The 14,729-nt window shown below is 53.2% G+C and overlaps 1 protein-coding gene across 1 annotated transcript in view; it reads right to left on the reverse strand.

Moving 5' to 3' along the window:
- Window positions 1–14,729, reverse strand: part of SLC24A4 (solute carrier family 24 member 4) — a 169,499-nt gene that overhangs the window by 34,703 nt on the left and 120,067 nt on the right. Inside the window, exons 3-6 of the mRNA XM_004699083.4 lie at window positions 7,130–7,206; window positions 2,477–2,551; window positions 710–794; window positions 82–185 (exon numbers count right to left, since the gene is read on the reverse strand). Coding sequence (XP_004699140.2) covers window positions 82–185; window positions 710–794; window positions 2,477–2,551; window positions 7,130–7,206 — 341 coding nt within the window. The remainder of the gene's footprint in view (window positions 1–81; window positions 186–709; window positions 795–2,476; window positions 2,552–7,129; window positions 7,207–14,729) is intronic.

Consider the following 14,729-nt stretch of genomic DNA (forward strand, 5'->3'; position numbering starts at 1 on the left):
CCCCCTCCACCCACTGCCCACTCCCTGCACAAAGAGACCGTGCCCTCCACAGGCTGCTGGCTGGGGAGAGGAGGCACTGACCTGCCCGGCAAACAGTCCGCAGACTCCGATTATGCACAGGATGTTGAACACGGCAGAGCCCACGATGGTCCCAACTCCGACGTCCCCGTGGGTGATGAACACGCCTGGACGGACGGACGGACAGGGGAAGACAGCGCTGCCCCCAGCCCTACGGCGGCAGGCCTGCTGCTGCCTGTGGCCCAGGCTGGCCGTGAGGACTGCGGGGGCAGGTTCTCACTCCACAGAACACCCACGGTGTTGGCGAGAAGAGCAAAACCAGAGGCAAAAGTGCTCTCGGGGTCCCCTCTGGCCCACCCTCCCAGCTTGATTGAGACAGCACATGCACGGCCATCATAATTCCCCACAGTTCAGTGCTTTTCTGATACGCTAGTGCAACCACCACCCCAGCCTAACTGTAGAGCATGGTAGTCACCCCCAAACTGCCCGTCCCCCAAAGGAGCCCCGTGCCCATGAGGAGTCCCTCCCCTTTCTCTCCCACCCCAATCCCCAGGCAACCACTAATCTATGTCTCGTCTCGCCAGCTCTCCCACTGTGCAGATGGGAACCCTGAGGCCCAGGGCTGACAAGGGCTCCCCCTGCCCTGGGCCCTCTCCAGAGCCCGTGGCTCGGGCTGGTGGGGAATCCTTACCAATGACCGAGGCAAACAGCTCTGGGGTCGAGCTCCCTGCAGCCATAAAGGTGGCTCCAGCCACATCTTCGCTCAGATGGAGCCTCTGAAACAGACACGACCACCGAGCCTCAGGGTCATGGACATGCTGAGTGGACGGTGCGGGGACCAGCCCACGCTGGACGCCCCACGGCCTTGCTCAGCCTGGTCTCCAGGCCTCACTGCTCAGCTCCCTCCCGCCAGTCCTTCTGCATGGAGGGCTTCCCTTCCCTCATCTCTCCGACTTCTATCAGTTCTCTGATGCCGCGACTGCATGTCTCTTTGGTGACACCTTTTCCCTCCTCCAGGCGCCCTCCCCAGACATGTGCTGTGTGTGTTAGATAAGAATTGCTGTGTCTGCGGCTATCAAAAGATATAGCGTCTGGGGTCTCAAAGGCTTGAAGGTAGACAAGCGGCCATCTAGCTCAGAAGCAACAAAGCCCACATGGAAGAAGCACACCAGCCTGCGTGATTACGAGGTGTCGAAGGGATGAGGTATCAGGCATCAAAGAGCAAAAAATCATATCATTGTGAATGAGGGGGAGTGCAGAGTGGGGACCCAAAGCCCAGAAGGGTTGCAGGGAGGAGACAAGCCAGTCAGGGTGCAGTGCAGCAACGATGAAACTTTCCTCGTTTCATACAACTTTCCTCTAGTTCCTAAATGCTTCCTCCCCCCCACTATCATGATCCCAATTCTACCTTACAAATCTGGCTAGACCAGAGGATGTACACTGGTACAGATAGGAATTGGAAACACAGGGAATCCCGGACAGATGATCCCTTCAGGACCAGTGCTGAGAGTGGAGGGAGGGTTAGGTGGAAAGGGGGAACCGATTACAAGGATCTACATATAACCTCCTCCCTGGGGGATGGACAACAGAAAAGTGGGTGAAGGGAGATGACAAAATGATAATTTATAAATTATCAAGGGTTCATGAGGGAGGGGGAAAAATGAGGAGCTGATGCCAGGGGCTTACGTGGAGAGCAAATGTTTTGTGAATGATGAGGGTAACGAATGTACAAATGTGCTTTACACAATTGATGTATGTATGGATTATGATAAGAGTTGTATGAGCCCCCAATAAAATGATTTAAAAAAAAAGAATTGCTGTGTGTGGTCTGTTAGGTAAGAATTGTTGAGGCGTGAATGACCAGGACTGAGGGTTTATAGGCCACTCACTGGCCCTCTGCGTACCCCAGGACGATGAGCCCCTGAGGGCCTAGATTGGAGTCTGGCGCACAGCAGGAGCTGAGCCAAAGGGGTTTCTTTCCCTGAGGAGAAGCCAAAGCAGAGGAAGGGGAGACTGGGGTCTCGTCTGAGGGGGACGAAAACCCAACAGCACAATGAAGGGAGAACATGCCCACTTAAAAGGAGCAGGACAGAGAGGGCACCCCACCCTTTCAACTCATCTTCCGCCCCCAGTGAGTCTTCCACCTGCCACCTGCCACCTGGAGTGGGTGCTGGGAGCTTCCAGGCCAGTTGCAGGTCTAGCTGGGCTCCTGGCTGACTGGGCTGGCATGAGCACCTCTACTGGACCCAGAGGTCCTGGGTAAAGACTGGGGAGAGGGCATTTTCTTCTTTCCAGCCCTAGGAGGGGCTGCCATCCACCAATACCTCCCCAAGGGCTCAAACTCTGCACCATATCCTCATGCCACCAGGGCCTGCCAGCCGGCAGGAATGACCCCACACCCTCAATTTCTCCTGCCCGCCCCCAGCGTGCTCAGAGACCCGAGGACCCTCCTGCGTACCTCGCAGATCTTCTCCAGGGACGGCACGAAGAAGTCGTCGCACACGATGGCCAGGGCGTAGAACATGTACAGAGCCTGCGGGAGAGAGGTGGGGGTGCATGTCTGGTGGGGGCGTCACGCTCCAGGCCAGGTGCAGGCCGAGGCCAGGTGGCCAGCGGGCGGAGGCCGACCCCAGCACCATGGAGGTTTGCCCCTTCAATGCCCTGGCCGAGAGATGTGGAAACGGAGGCCCAGAGAGGAGACATGGCTTGCAGGGTGACATAGGGGACCAAACCGCAGCAGGGGAGGTCAGAGCGAGAAAGGTAGATGTTTTGCAGGCCTGTCATTCGAAATGTGTCTGCGACCCACATCCCAACTTCCGTGTTCAGGCATGGTTTATCCTGCTCATGAAAGCCTCGCTCATTCATTGCTCCCTGCTTGTCACCATGCAAGAATCCCTGAACTCACTCCTTTCGATCTCTTGCAAAGACACATACTCAACTGGGTCGAAGGATATGGACAGATAAGGCTGAGTGGGGCTGTGGCAGCTGATCAGGAGGAAAAGGTGTTGGGATTGATCCAGAGCAGGGAAGGGATCTGGGACCACCTCCACCTCCCTGTACTGCACAACAGAGCCGGCAGACTTTCCTGCAAAGGGTCGGATAACAACTCTTTGCAGCTTGGGGGCTTCCAAGGTCTCGGTGGCCACTGCTCAGCTCGGCTCAGCCACGATTGCACAACTGTAGCTGCCACGGATTAAATTTCTTGCCCCTCCCAAATGTGTGTTGAAACCCACGTCCCTGTGATACCTGAGATTTGGACTCTGTCTGGAAACAGGGGGTTCCCTTCCTTATGTTAGTGAGGTCATGTCAGAGCAGGCTGGGTCCTAAACCCTATCACTTCTGAGTTCTGAGAAGAGGAGAAGGGAGTTCAAACTCCAAGCCCAAACTCACTGCCAAGGAGTCGAGGCCGACTCAGAGGGGCCCTATAGGACAGGGCAGGACTCCTCTGTGGGTTTCTGAGACTGTCACCCTACGGGAGTCGAAAGGCTCCTCTTCCTCCCATGGAGCGAGCGGCGGGTGGTTCCAGACTGCTGACCTGGCCGTTTGCAAGCCCAGTAGGTAACCACGGCCCCTCAGAGGGAATTCAAGATAACGGAATTTCCCCCATAAACTTTCTGAAGCCCCCTGGTGGCTTCCAAGACAGACACACTGGGAGTCTCTTGGTGTGTCCTCACCCACCAAGGTGGCTACAGAGACAGAGCCACACCAAGGAATGCCGAGGGCCCCTGGCTGATACCAGAAAGTAGGAGAGAGTCCAGAAGGATGGACACAGCTGAGACCCTGATCCGGATGTTCTGTCCCAGGATGGTGAGGACATGAAGTGCTGCTCTTCCAAGCACTCTGTGGGGTTCAAACCGCAGGTCTTGCATTCAGCAGTCCTGCCTGGGACCTGCAACTCCAGTGGGGTCCCTATTGTGATGGTAAAAAAACCCTAAACCCAAACCACTGCCATTGAGTCCACCATGACTCACAGTGACCCTACAGAACTGCCCCTGTGGGTGTTGCAGGCCGTCGAGCCTTAGGGGAGTTCAAAGTCTCATCTTTTTTCCCATGGAGCAACTCAAGGGTTTGAACGGCTGACCCTGCAGTATGGTTATGGTCTCACTGCTCACTGCCATTGCGCCAATACAGACTCGCAGCGACCCTGTAGGGCAGGGTGGAACTGCCCATGCAAGCACCCGAGACTGGAACTGTCCACGGGAGTGGGAAGCATTTTCTGATAGCACTAGGTAGCTCAGACAACAGTCAAAGACAAGTAGACAGGAATGGGTGTGGCTGTGCCTCCCATGAGACTTTATTTTCCAGGACTGATGGAGCTGAGAGGCTGATGGAGCCCTGGTGGTACGGCGGTTACACGTTGGGCTATGATCCACATGGTCAGCAGTTCCAAACCACCAGCAGCTCCGAGGGAGAAAGACTGGGCTTTCTACTCCAGTAAGGAGTTAAAGTTTCAGAAACCCACGGGGGTCGCTATGAGTCGGCATTGATTCTATGGCAGCAGGTAGTGGGCTGAGCTTTGCTGATTTCTATCAGAAAGAACCAAGGAGCCCTGGTGACATAGTGGGTTATGCGCTCACTGTGAGGTAATTATACGATCATTTGTCCATTTGAGGCTTTAGAGTGTAGGGGTGGAGACTAGCCCATCAATCAGATCACAGCCAATGAGGCCTCTGTGTGGGCATGGCCTTCTCCTGAGAATTCTGGGAAATCCTAAATTTCCTCCTTGGAGGCAGAAGACGCTTCTCTCTCTCTGTTTACTTCCTGAGAGACATCCCTGAGGAGAAGTTACATGGACTCACTCCGATGCAGTCCTGGGAACTGGAGAAAGCCATGTAGAGACCCCTGCCAACGCTGAGATGCTTACAACACCACTGGATCCAAAGACTTTCTGCCCACTGGCCTGTGATTGTTCTGCATTTGACATCATTGCATGTGTTTCATGAGTCTGAAGAGGACTTTGTAGGTTGGTAGCAGACATATGGGCTAATATCGGCCTAATGGGCTTGGGCTGGACTGGGTTGGGATGCTTTCTTAATGTACAATTGCCCTTTAGATAAAACTCTCTCTTATACACGTTTGCATGTTTATGAATTTGTTTCTCTGGTTTACCCAGACTAACACAGGCTGCCAATTGTAAGGTCAGAAGTTTGAAACCACGAGCCACCCAAAGGGAGGAAAAAGAGACTTTCTACTCCCCCAAATCCATTTGCAGGGTCCACACGTGGAGTAAGCCTCTGGCAAATCCTCTCTGACCAGAGTTGAGGGATGTGAAGAGCCCTGTTATCAGACAGAGGGCATGGTCAAGTCGATATGGCAGACACAGGTAGGTCCAAGTGTAGTATCATTTGATCTCCCTTTTGACCCAATTTAAAGCTGTTTCAATTAAAAAAAAGAAAGTGATGGGACCATACATGTGGATTAAGGCCCTGGCGACGTCCCTCTGACCACGGACCAGGGATGTGAACAGCCTTGCTCACATGCTAACTGCATCAGAATGTGGATGGCTATGCAGGAGTTGGCTAACCCTCCTATCATGAAGAATGAAATGCAAAGTGGGTGGCTGCAGGTGCACTTAGATTAAAATTTAGCACCCTATCATATGATCTCCCTTTTGATCTATTTAAATTTGTTTTAGTGTTTAATATTCTCCGCTGTTTTTTCAATATTGGTTTTTAATCCGTCTTACCTTGTTATTTTTTAAAAGTGTTTTTCTGTATATGAAACCCAGGATAGGTAAATCTATAGAGACAGTAACTGGATTAATGGTTCCTTGGGGGCACGGCAGGGGAGGTTGGGGGGAAATCGGGAGCTAATCACCACGCGTACAAGAACGAAGGAGATGCTCTGAAACTGACTGTGGTGATGATCATACACTTCTTCTTGATGTGATGGGGCTATTAAATTGTCTGACATGTGAATTATCTGCCAATAAAACGGTTTTTAAAAGTTCCAGTCTCCGAAACCCACAGGGGCAGTTCTACTCTGTCCTATAGGGTCACTATGAGTTGGAATGGACTTTTTGGCAATGAATTTGGTTTTTGTTATCACGGAGAGCTGACTCTTACCTACACCTTTAGGTTTGGGCCCATGATTCTCTTTTTAAATGGCCACTGGGATGCCACCGTTTGTCACCGAGGCCCATCTAAATACAGAGAGAAACCTGTGACGAAGTCTGGCCAAGGTTCAAGATGCACAACAGTGATCTATGTACATGGAGCTCTGGTGGGGCAGTGGGCTGTCAACCTCAAGGTCAGTGTTTCAAACCCAACAGTCTGTCCTGGGAGAAAGATGAGGCTGTCGGCTCCCACAAAGATTTATAGTCGTGAACATCCTGCCCAGGGCTGCTGTGAGTTGGAATTGATTAGATGGCTGTTGTTGGGTTTGGGTAACAGTGATGTAAATTCACAGCCATCAAGTCAATGCTGACTCACAGCGCCCCCTGGGGGTTTCCGAGACTGTGACTGATGATGGGAGTAGAAAGCCCAGTCTTCCTCCCTTGGAGCTGCGGGTGGTTTGGAACTGCCGACCATGTGGATCGCAGCCCAGCCCATGACCACTACACCCCCGGGCTCCTATAGCTATGTACAAGTGGTATAATTTGGGTGGGAGAGGGAGAGTCCTGGGACCACCGAGAGCAATGGTTTATCAAGCACAGGCTCTGACCCGCTTTGCCCATTTTCGTCGGTGCTCTCTCTCCCATGTGATCTGCCATTAGTGGTGGGGTGGAGGTCCCCTGGTGGTGTCGTGGTTACCCACTGGGCTTCAATCCACATGGTTGGCAGTTCGAAACCACCAGCAGCTCCAAGGGAGAAAGACTGGGCTTTCTACTCCCGTGAACAGTGACTGTCTCGGAAACCCACAGGGGGTGCTGTGAGTCGGCGTTGCCTCGATGGCAGAGTGTGTAGGAGAGAGAAAGGGTGGTGGACACTAGGCTTTAAGATCCGGTCTCTGTCGGTGACACCTGGCCATCTGTCTTCCTCTCAGGGCTGTCCCAAGAATGAAGTTCTATCTCCGACTTGCTGTGGGGGGCCCCTTCCCTCCCCCCCCCCAAGGCCGACAGAGCTTCACAGGCCTGCAGTTGGAGCCCCCTGAGCACAGAGGGAGCACTTACCCCGAGGATGTGCAGCAGGACGGCTCCGTGCTGGCGCTCCCTGTTGGAGAACAGGTCTGTGGGGAACTCGTTGATCGCTGGAAGACAAGACCAGGCGGCAGGGCGTGAGTTAATTAGCAAGGAGATTCAGGGTAGACTTGCCTGCCTCCACACTGCCCAGGAGGCAGCCAGCTACATCTCCCCAGGGAGGTGGCCAGGGACTGATCTGAGAGCCCTTAGGAAGAAGAACATGCTTGGATACTGGATTATCCTCTGGTGGCACAGTGGTTATGCACCTCAACTGCTGATCAAAGGTTGGTGGTTCAAACCCAACAGCCACTCCATGGGAGAAAGATGGGGCACACTGCTTCTGTAAAGATTGATAGCAGTGGTTCTCATCCTTCTTCATGCTGCGACCCTTTAATACAGTTCCTCATGTTGTGGTGACCCCCAACCATAAAATTGTTTCCATTGCTACTTCATCATTTTGCTACTGTTATGAATCAGGTGACTCCTGTGAAAGGGTTTTTGACCCCCAAAGGGGTCGTGACCTACAGGTGAGAACTTTTGATTTATAGCCTTGGAAACTCTATAGGGCAGTTCTACTGACTTTCAGTGTTGCTCTAAGTCAGAATAAGCTCAAGGGAGATGGGTCTGATTTGCTTTCTTCTAGTACAGCGGTTCTCAACCAGCGGGTTGAGATCCCTTTGGGGGTCAAACGACCCTTTCACAGGGATCGCCTGATTCATAACAGCAGCAAAATGACAGTGATGAAGTAGCAACACAAATAATTGTATGGTTGGGGGTCACCACCACATGAGGAACTGTATGAAAGGGTCGTGGCATTAGGAAGGTGGAGACCCACTGCTCTAGTACCTAAGGTCCATTGTGTTTCAGACAGGCTTTGTACGAACAACAACAGAGTATGAGCCAATCCACACCCACCAGGATGCCTAGAAACAATGGGACAAGTATTAACAAGTGTTGGTGAAGATGTGGAGATGCCAGCACTCAGGGATTGCCAGAGGGGAAGTAAAGAGAAGCAGCCCTTGGGCAAACAGTCTGGGAGCTCTTCAAAAGGATTAAACACAGAGTTACCCTATATCCCAGCAAATCCACTTGTCAGAAGACACCCAAACTCACTGCTATTGAGTCGACTCCAACCCAGAACAACTGTGGCTGTTACAGAATCTCCTGTCAACTTGAGAAGGGGTGCAGTCTAGCCTGTCGATCAGGCCGCAGCTTGATGACCTCATTTGGAGGCGTGGCAGATAGAAATAGCTCACTGGAGGCCAGACACACACACATACTGCTTGTCTTCCTGCTGACAAGCCACATGGAGACCCCTGATGGAACCAGAGCCCTGGAGCTGGAGGAGCCACATGGACACTCACGCCAGTGCTGAGATGCTTCCACTGCCACTGAATCCACAAGACTTTCCACCTACTGGCCTGTGACCTTCCTGCACTCGGTGTCATTGCATGTGATTCGTGAGTCTGAAGAGGAATTTATAGATTGGTATGGGACATATGGGCTAATATCGGACTTCTGGACTTGATCTGGACTGGGCTGGGATGTTTTCTCCATATACAATTGCTCTTTTATATAAAACTTTTTCTTATACACATATGAGTGTCTATGAATTTATTTCTCTAGTCAACCCGGACTAACACAACGCCCCTGTAGGACGGAGTAGAACTGCCCCTGTGGGTTTCAGAGATTGTCACTCTTTACAAGAGTAGAAAATCTCACCTTTCTCCAGAGACGCGGCTGGTGGCTTTGAAGGGCTGACCTGTGGTTAGCAGCCCAAAGAAGAACCACTATGCCACCAGCGCTCCAAGAAGAACACAGCCAGGATAAATGAAAATATATCTCCCACAACAACCTGCACCCTTGTGCTTGTAGCAGCATTATTCGCAATAGTCACAAGGTGGAAACGGCCCAAATGCCCATCAACAGATGAATGGATACACCACCTGTGGTCTGTCCATACAATGCGCTGCTACTCAGCTCCCCCAAAGGATGACATCCTGATGTGTGCTACAACATGGATGACCCTAGAAAACACGATGCTGAGTGAAAGAAGTCAACAAGGCCCCAGAGAGCATGGTTCTACTTACAGGAAATGTGCAGAATAAACAAACCCATAGGGGTGGAAGGAAGATTAGTGGCTGTCTGGTGGTAGTAGGAGGAGTCCTGGTGTCATGGTGGTTACACAGTGGGCCATGATCCACAAGGTCAGTAGTTCAAAACCACCCGAAGCCTTCTCCCAGGGAGAAAGTGGGTTTTTCTTTTTCCTCCTGTTACCGGTTAACAATCTCAGAAACTTACCAGGGCAGTTCTATCCTGTCCTATGGGGTTGCTGGGAGTCGGGGTCCACTGGATGAATGGTTGGAAGGATGGGGGTCTGGGGTGGGGATGGTTAAGGAGTGTGGGGTGTCTTGTTGGGCTGATGAAAAACGTTCTCAGATGGATTGTGGTGTTGATGGCACACTTCTGTGAACATATTGAAAGCCGCTGAATTGTAAGCTTCAGGGAGAATTGTTTGGTATCTGAGTCATATCTAAATAAAGCTACTACAAAAAAGAAAAAGACAGAGAGCGAGTGAAAAAGTCAAGACACCATAGAGGAAGATCAAGGTTAGTTCTAGGTTCTGCCCAGGGATCCCTAACCAAGAGCTGCCTAAAGCCTGTAACACACACTCATGCGTGGGTCCCTTCTGAACATCTTTCCCGAGGGAGGCCGTGGGAGTCAGACTGAGGCTGTGAGGCAGTGGGATCTGCTCCAGACGGCAGTTTTCTGGGTCCCACCACCAACTTCCAGGCATGGCTCTGACATTGATAAGCTGTGAGGACAGGGGCCCGTTCCTCAACCTCTTGTGCCTCAGCTTCCGCATCTGTAAAACGGGGACATTGTGTCACTTGTAAAACCTTGCAAGCTCGTGGTGAGCAGCCTCAGATTTGTCCCCTGCGTGTGCTTTGGGACACCCTTCCCTCATGGTGGCCAGGGTGGGCCCCTCGGAGGGAGATGTTGGAAGGAGGAGCGGGGCTGCAGGGGGGAGGAGGAGTCACGGCTGGCACCTCCTGGCTCTCTGGGAGCTCGGGCCAGGTATCTTCACGGCAGAACCGGGCTGCACTGGGTGTCCAACAATGGTCCCCAGGCCTTCCTTCTGATGAGGATATGGAGAAGCTGGGGCACCAACCTGCCTATGAACAGCTGAGGACATCCACCTGTGTGCCACCCCAGGCAAGAACAATGGACCCATGCCCCAGGTGGGAAACCGAAGGTCCCCAGAGGCCTCATGCCCGTGCTTTGGGCTGAACGTTTTTTTTTACATCATTTTATTGGGGGCTCGTACAACTCTTATCACAATCCATCCATCCATCCATTGTGTCAAGCACATTTGTACATTTGTTGCCATCATCATTCTCAAAACATTTGCTTTCTGCTTGAACCCTTGGTATCAGCTCCTCATTTTTCCCCTCCCTCCCTGCCCCCCTCCCTCATGAAGTGTTGATAATTTATAAATTATTATTATTTTGTCATATCTTAGATTTTCCGACATCTCCCATCACCCACTTATCTGTTGTCCGTCCCCCAGGGAGGAGGTTATATGTAGATCCTTGTAATCAGTTCCCCCTTTCCACCCCACCCTCACTCCACCTTCCCGGTATCGCCACTCTCAGCACTGGTCTCAAAGGAATCATCTGTCCTGGATTCCCTGTGTTTCCAGTTCCTATTTGTACCAGTGAACATCCTCTGGTCTAGCCAGATTTGTAAGGTAGAATTGGGATCATGATAGTGGAGGGGGGGAGGAGCATTTAGGAACTAGAGGAAAGTTGTAGGTTTCATCGTTGCTACGCTGCACCCTGACTGGCTCATCTCCTCCCCGAGACCCTTCCATAAGGGGATGTCCAGTTGCCTGCTGTCGTCACTGCGGGCGGTTAAGTGGATTCTGGACTCATGGCGACCTCGTGTGGCAGTAGAACTGCCCATCGAACGTCCTAGGTTGTCACCGTCACTGGAAGGAGCCCTGGTGGCGTTGTCGGATGAGCATTGCACCGCTAACTGCAAGGTTGTCGGTTCTTTGATGCCCGACACCGGATAGGATGAACTTCTGCCTCCCGCCTGAAGACCCTTTCTGTAGGCCCCCCAGAGCAGGAGGCCACAGGGCTGGAGATGAGGCCCCGGCTAGGGCAGATGACCACCTCCTGTCCCAAGGTCACTCATGTGATAAGTCCTCCCTGGGCCTCAAGATCCCACCTGCCATGGTGAACACCACTCCTCGTGGTATGGGCTATCATGGTCCCCGGGAGGGGCACAGACCTCTGCTCTGGGTGTGGTACACTCTTCCCTGGTACACTTGGGATACCAAGACCATCCCTGATACCTCCATGCAGCTTTGGGCACCTGTCTGACCCTCCGGCCTAAGGGTGCTCAAGGGTGTGATGGGAAAGGAAGCAGCAGTCACCACTGTGCCCACTCCTGCAAGGGGACAAGAGCTTCAGCAGACGAGCCGCCTCTGAGCCTCTGTCGGGCAGCTCTCCCCAAGAGCCACCCCCCAGGTCCTTATCGCTGGTCCTCTCCCTCTCTATTGCACCCTCGGAGTCTAGGACAGTGCCCGGCCAGGCTCGGGTCTCCACTGACCTTTCACAACCATGGTAACATATCAGCGGAAACAGCCATCTGCATGTTGTCGCCCCTCCCCCCATACTCTGGTAAATCAGAATGACATCTGGATCATAGTGGGTGCTCGATAAACACCCGTTAAATCAACACACACACCCCATCCCCCAGACAGAGCTCTCCCCTCTGCAAATGTAACTGGATGCCACGCTCTGCCCCAGAAGGCTTCTCCCTTACATGGACGCTCTGTGGTTCTGTTATTGTCTTTTAAAGAGCAGAGTCTTCCCCGTGGGGCACAGAAACACCAGCTCTCCAGACACCCCGGAGATGTGCCCATTTTAGAGCAAAGCAGCGTGGGATGGCATCGAGCGAGATTCTCTGCCTTCTCCGCCTTCTTTCCTCCCTGCTCCCAGGAGAGAAAGGCTGCTGACCGTTCAAGGGCATGGAGCCATGTCAAGGTTTCCTGGCTCAGAGGCGGCGAATTATGGAAGGGAGCCACTCGGCATTCTTGCGGCTGGGATCTTGTTTCCAGGCGAAATGGAGCTGCCTGGGATATTTCAGGGCAGATCAATAGGCTTTTCTGTCACCAGAGACATTTCCTGATTCTCCAAGCCACGGTGGCGTGGTGAGCCGGTGACTTTGCCAATGGGGGAGAGCGGGGTCTTGGAGAATTTAAATCAAGCAGTGTTCCCTTTCTCCTGCCAAGGACTGTCATCTGGCCTCAGTGGGGAGGAGAGGTGGGTTACAAAATGGCTTTGTCCTCGGAAGGGACAGGGGATGGGTCCAGCCACACTGCCATGCTCTGCACCCTCACGTGTGTGCTGGGAGGTGGCTGGAGGCTGGTGAAGCCCGTTGGTGACCTTTACTTACTTGTCCAGCAAGAATGGCGAAGAGCCAGCACAGGCCACGAGCTGCTCAGGGCTGCTCACCCTCCGTACCCGTCTCATTGCCCGTGGAGCAGTTGGTGGGTTTGAACCGACAACCTTGCAGTTAGCAGTGCAATGCTCATCCGACAACACCACCAGGGCTCCTTCCAGTGACCGTGACAACCTAGGACGTTCGATGGGCAGTTCCACTGCCACAGGAGGTCGCCATGACTCCAGAATCCACTTAGCTGTCCACAGTGACGACAGCAGGCCAGAGGATGATGGACGTGAACGTACCCAGCCGATGCCGCAGGGCACGTGCAGCTGTGGAATCGAAGACAGATGGCTTAAGGCTGAAAGGAGAGGGAGCTGAAGGACGGCCTGGGCTGGCCACGTTAGAATCTGAACGGAGGTGCGGTTCAATGGCGATCCAGAGACAAGCTTCCTTCCTCCTTCCTCAGGCTCGCTAGGATCAGGAGCCCCTGACCACGGTCAAGGGCAGCGTACGTGCACGGTCTAGGCTGAGCCTGTTCTGTCTGCTCAAATCCCCACCAGGAAGGAGGGCGATCAACAGGATCCCCAGGGCTTGCCGCTTTTCAGGTTACACCTAAGCCTTTAAGCCACAGCAGTAGGGGCTGGTGGGCCTGGTGGAAGGGCCTGTCTTCAGGTGGAGCTGGGCTTAGGGAATCCGTTGCTACTGCACCCTCAGGGTCCCAACATTGGTAGGGGGGAGAAGCAGAAAGACCCCCAAGGCCCCTGTCAGCCCCCCTCCCCTTTCTAAATTTCTTTGGGGCCTGAGGTGCCAGGCTCTGCTTCTCCATCATGCTGGCTTCTGGGCACACCCCCTGCATGGGTCTTCCAACCCCTGACTCCTCCAGCACCCCCACCTTCAACTGGGCAGGGGCTGGCTGGGTGGGAGCTAGGCCTTTCTCATATTTACTGTCCTGAGCTCCAGAGGGAAACCTAAAGGCTCCTCACTCCCACCCCGGAACAAAAGCGGCCCTGATTCTTCTTCTCTACACCTGCAGCTCCAAAGCCCCCTACACCCATAGCTCTGAAGCCTGCCTCTAAACTTGCAGCTCTCACCTCTCCCACACCTGCAGCTCTGACACGGCATTCTGCAGCTCTGATCTCCAATCCCCACTCTACACCTGCAGCTCAGACACACTCGCACCTACAGCTCTGATCTCCCATCTGTATCTGCAGCTCCAATCTTCCCCTACGCCTCCCCTATACCAGCAGTTCTGACCCCCACAACACTTGCAGCTCTGATCCCCCTACACCTATAGCTCTGATGCCTGCCTCTATTCTAGCAACTTTAACCTCCTCCCACCCTACTGCAGCTCTAATCCCCCCCTCCCCACACACACACACCTCAGCTCCAATCTCCTTTCTATACCTGCAGGTCTGATCCCCCAACCCCTGTAACACTGATGCCTCCTCTATACTTGCAGCTCCAACCCCCACTACACCTGCAGCTCAGACCCCCCTACACATGCAGCTCCACACCCCACTACACCTACAGCTCAGACACACCCACACCTGCAGCTCTGATCTCCCATCTATACCTGCAATTCCAATCCCCCTCGCCACCTGCAGCTCCAACCCCCGATACAGCTACAACTCGGATCCCACCCCTACACCTGCAGCTACCGAGGTCTCTCAAGAACTGCCACTCAGAGGTCCCAAGACACACCTAGCCCTTTGGTTTCCACACTAAACTTTACGCGAATAACACCATTCTGTGCCACAGACTCCAAATGACAGGTGCCCTTCACAGCGCTACGCTTTTCTCAGCAATGCTGCTCATTCTCCACATGTATTCATGGATCCCAGCACTCCACCAGTGGGCAAGACTTTGTTATGATCCACAGGGTTTTGACTGGCTAACTTTCTGCTGGGGGTCGCCAGGCCTTTCTTTGTCTTCATCTGAAATCTCTGCAGAAACCTGTTCACCATGGAGGAACCTGCTGGGGTTTGAAATACGTAGCTTCATCACTTCTCGGCCCGTGGCTAAGATCAAGTGAAAATCTTAGCTTCCAGCATCCCAGGCTGACGGTCATGGATTATATCAAGTAGACACTGGTAAAGGTAGGGGCAGAGCCCGAACGATCAACTGGGTCCCAGCC

Source organism: Echinops telfairi, unplaced genomic scaffold, assembly GCF_000313985.2.
Source record: "Echinops telfairi isolate 266 unplaced genomic scaffold, ASM31398v2 ScPeMD7_18;HRSCAF=68, whole genome shotgun sequence".
Lineage (NCBI taxonomy): Eukaryota > Metazoa > Chordata > Mammalia > Afrosoricida > Tenrecidae > Echinops > Echinops telfairi.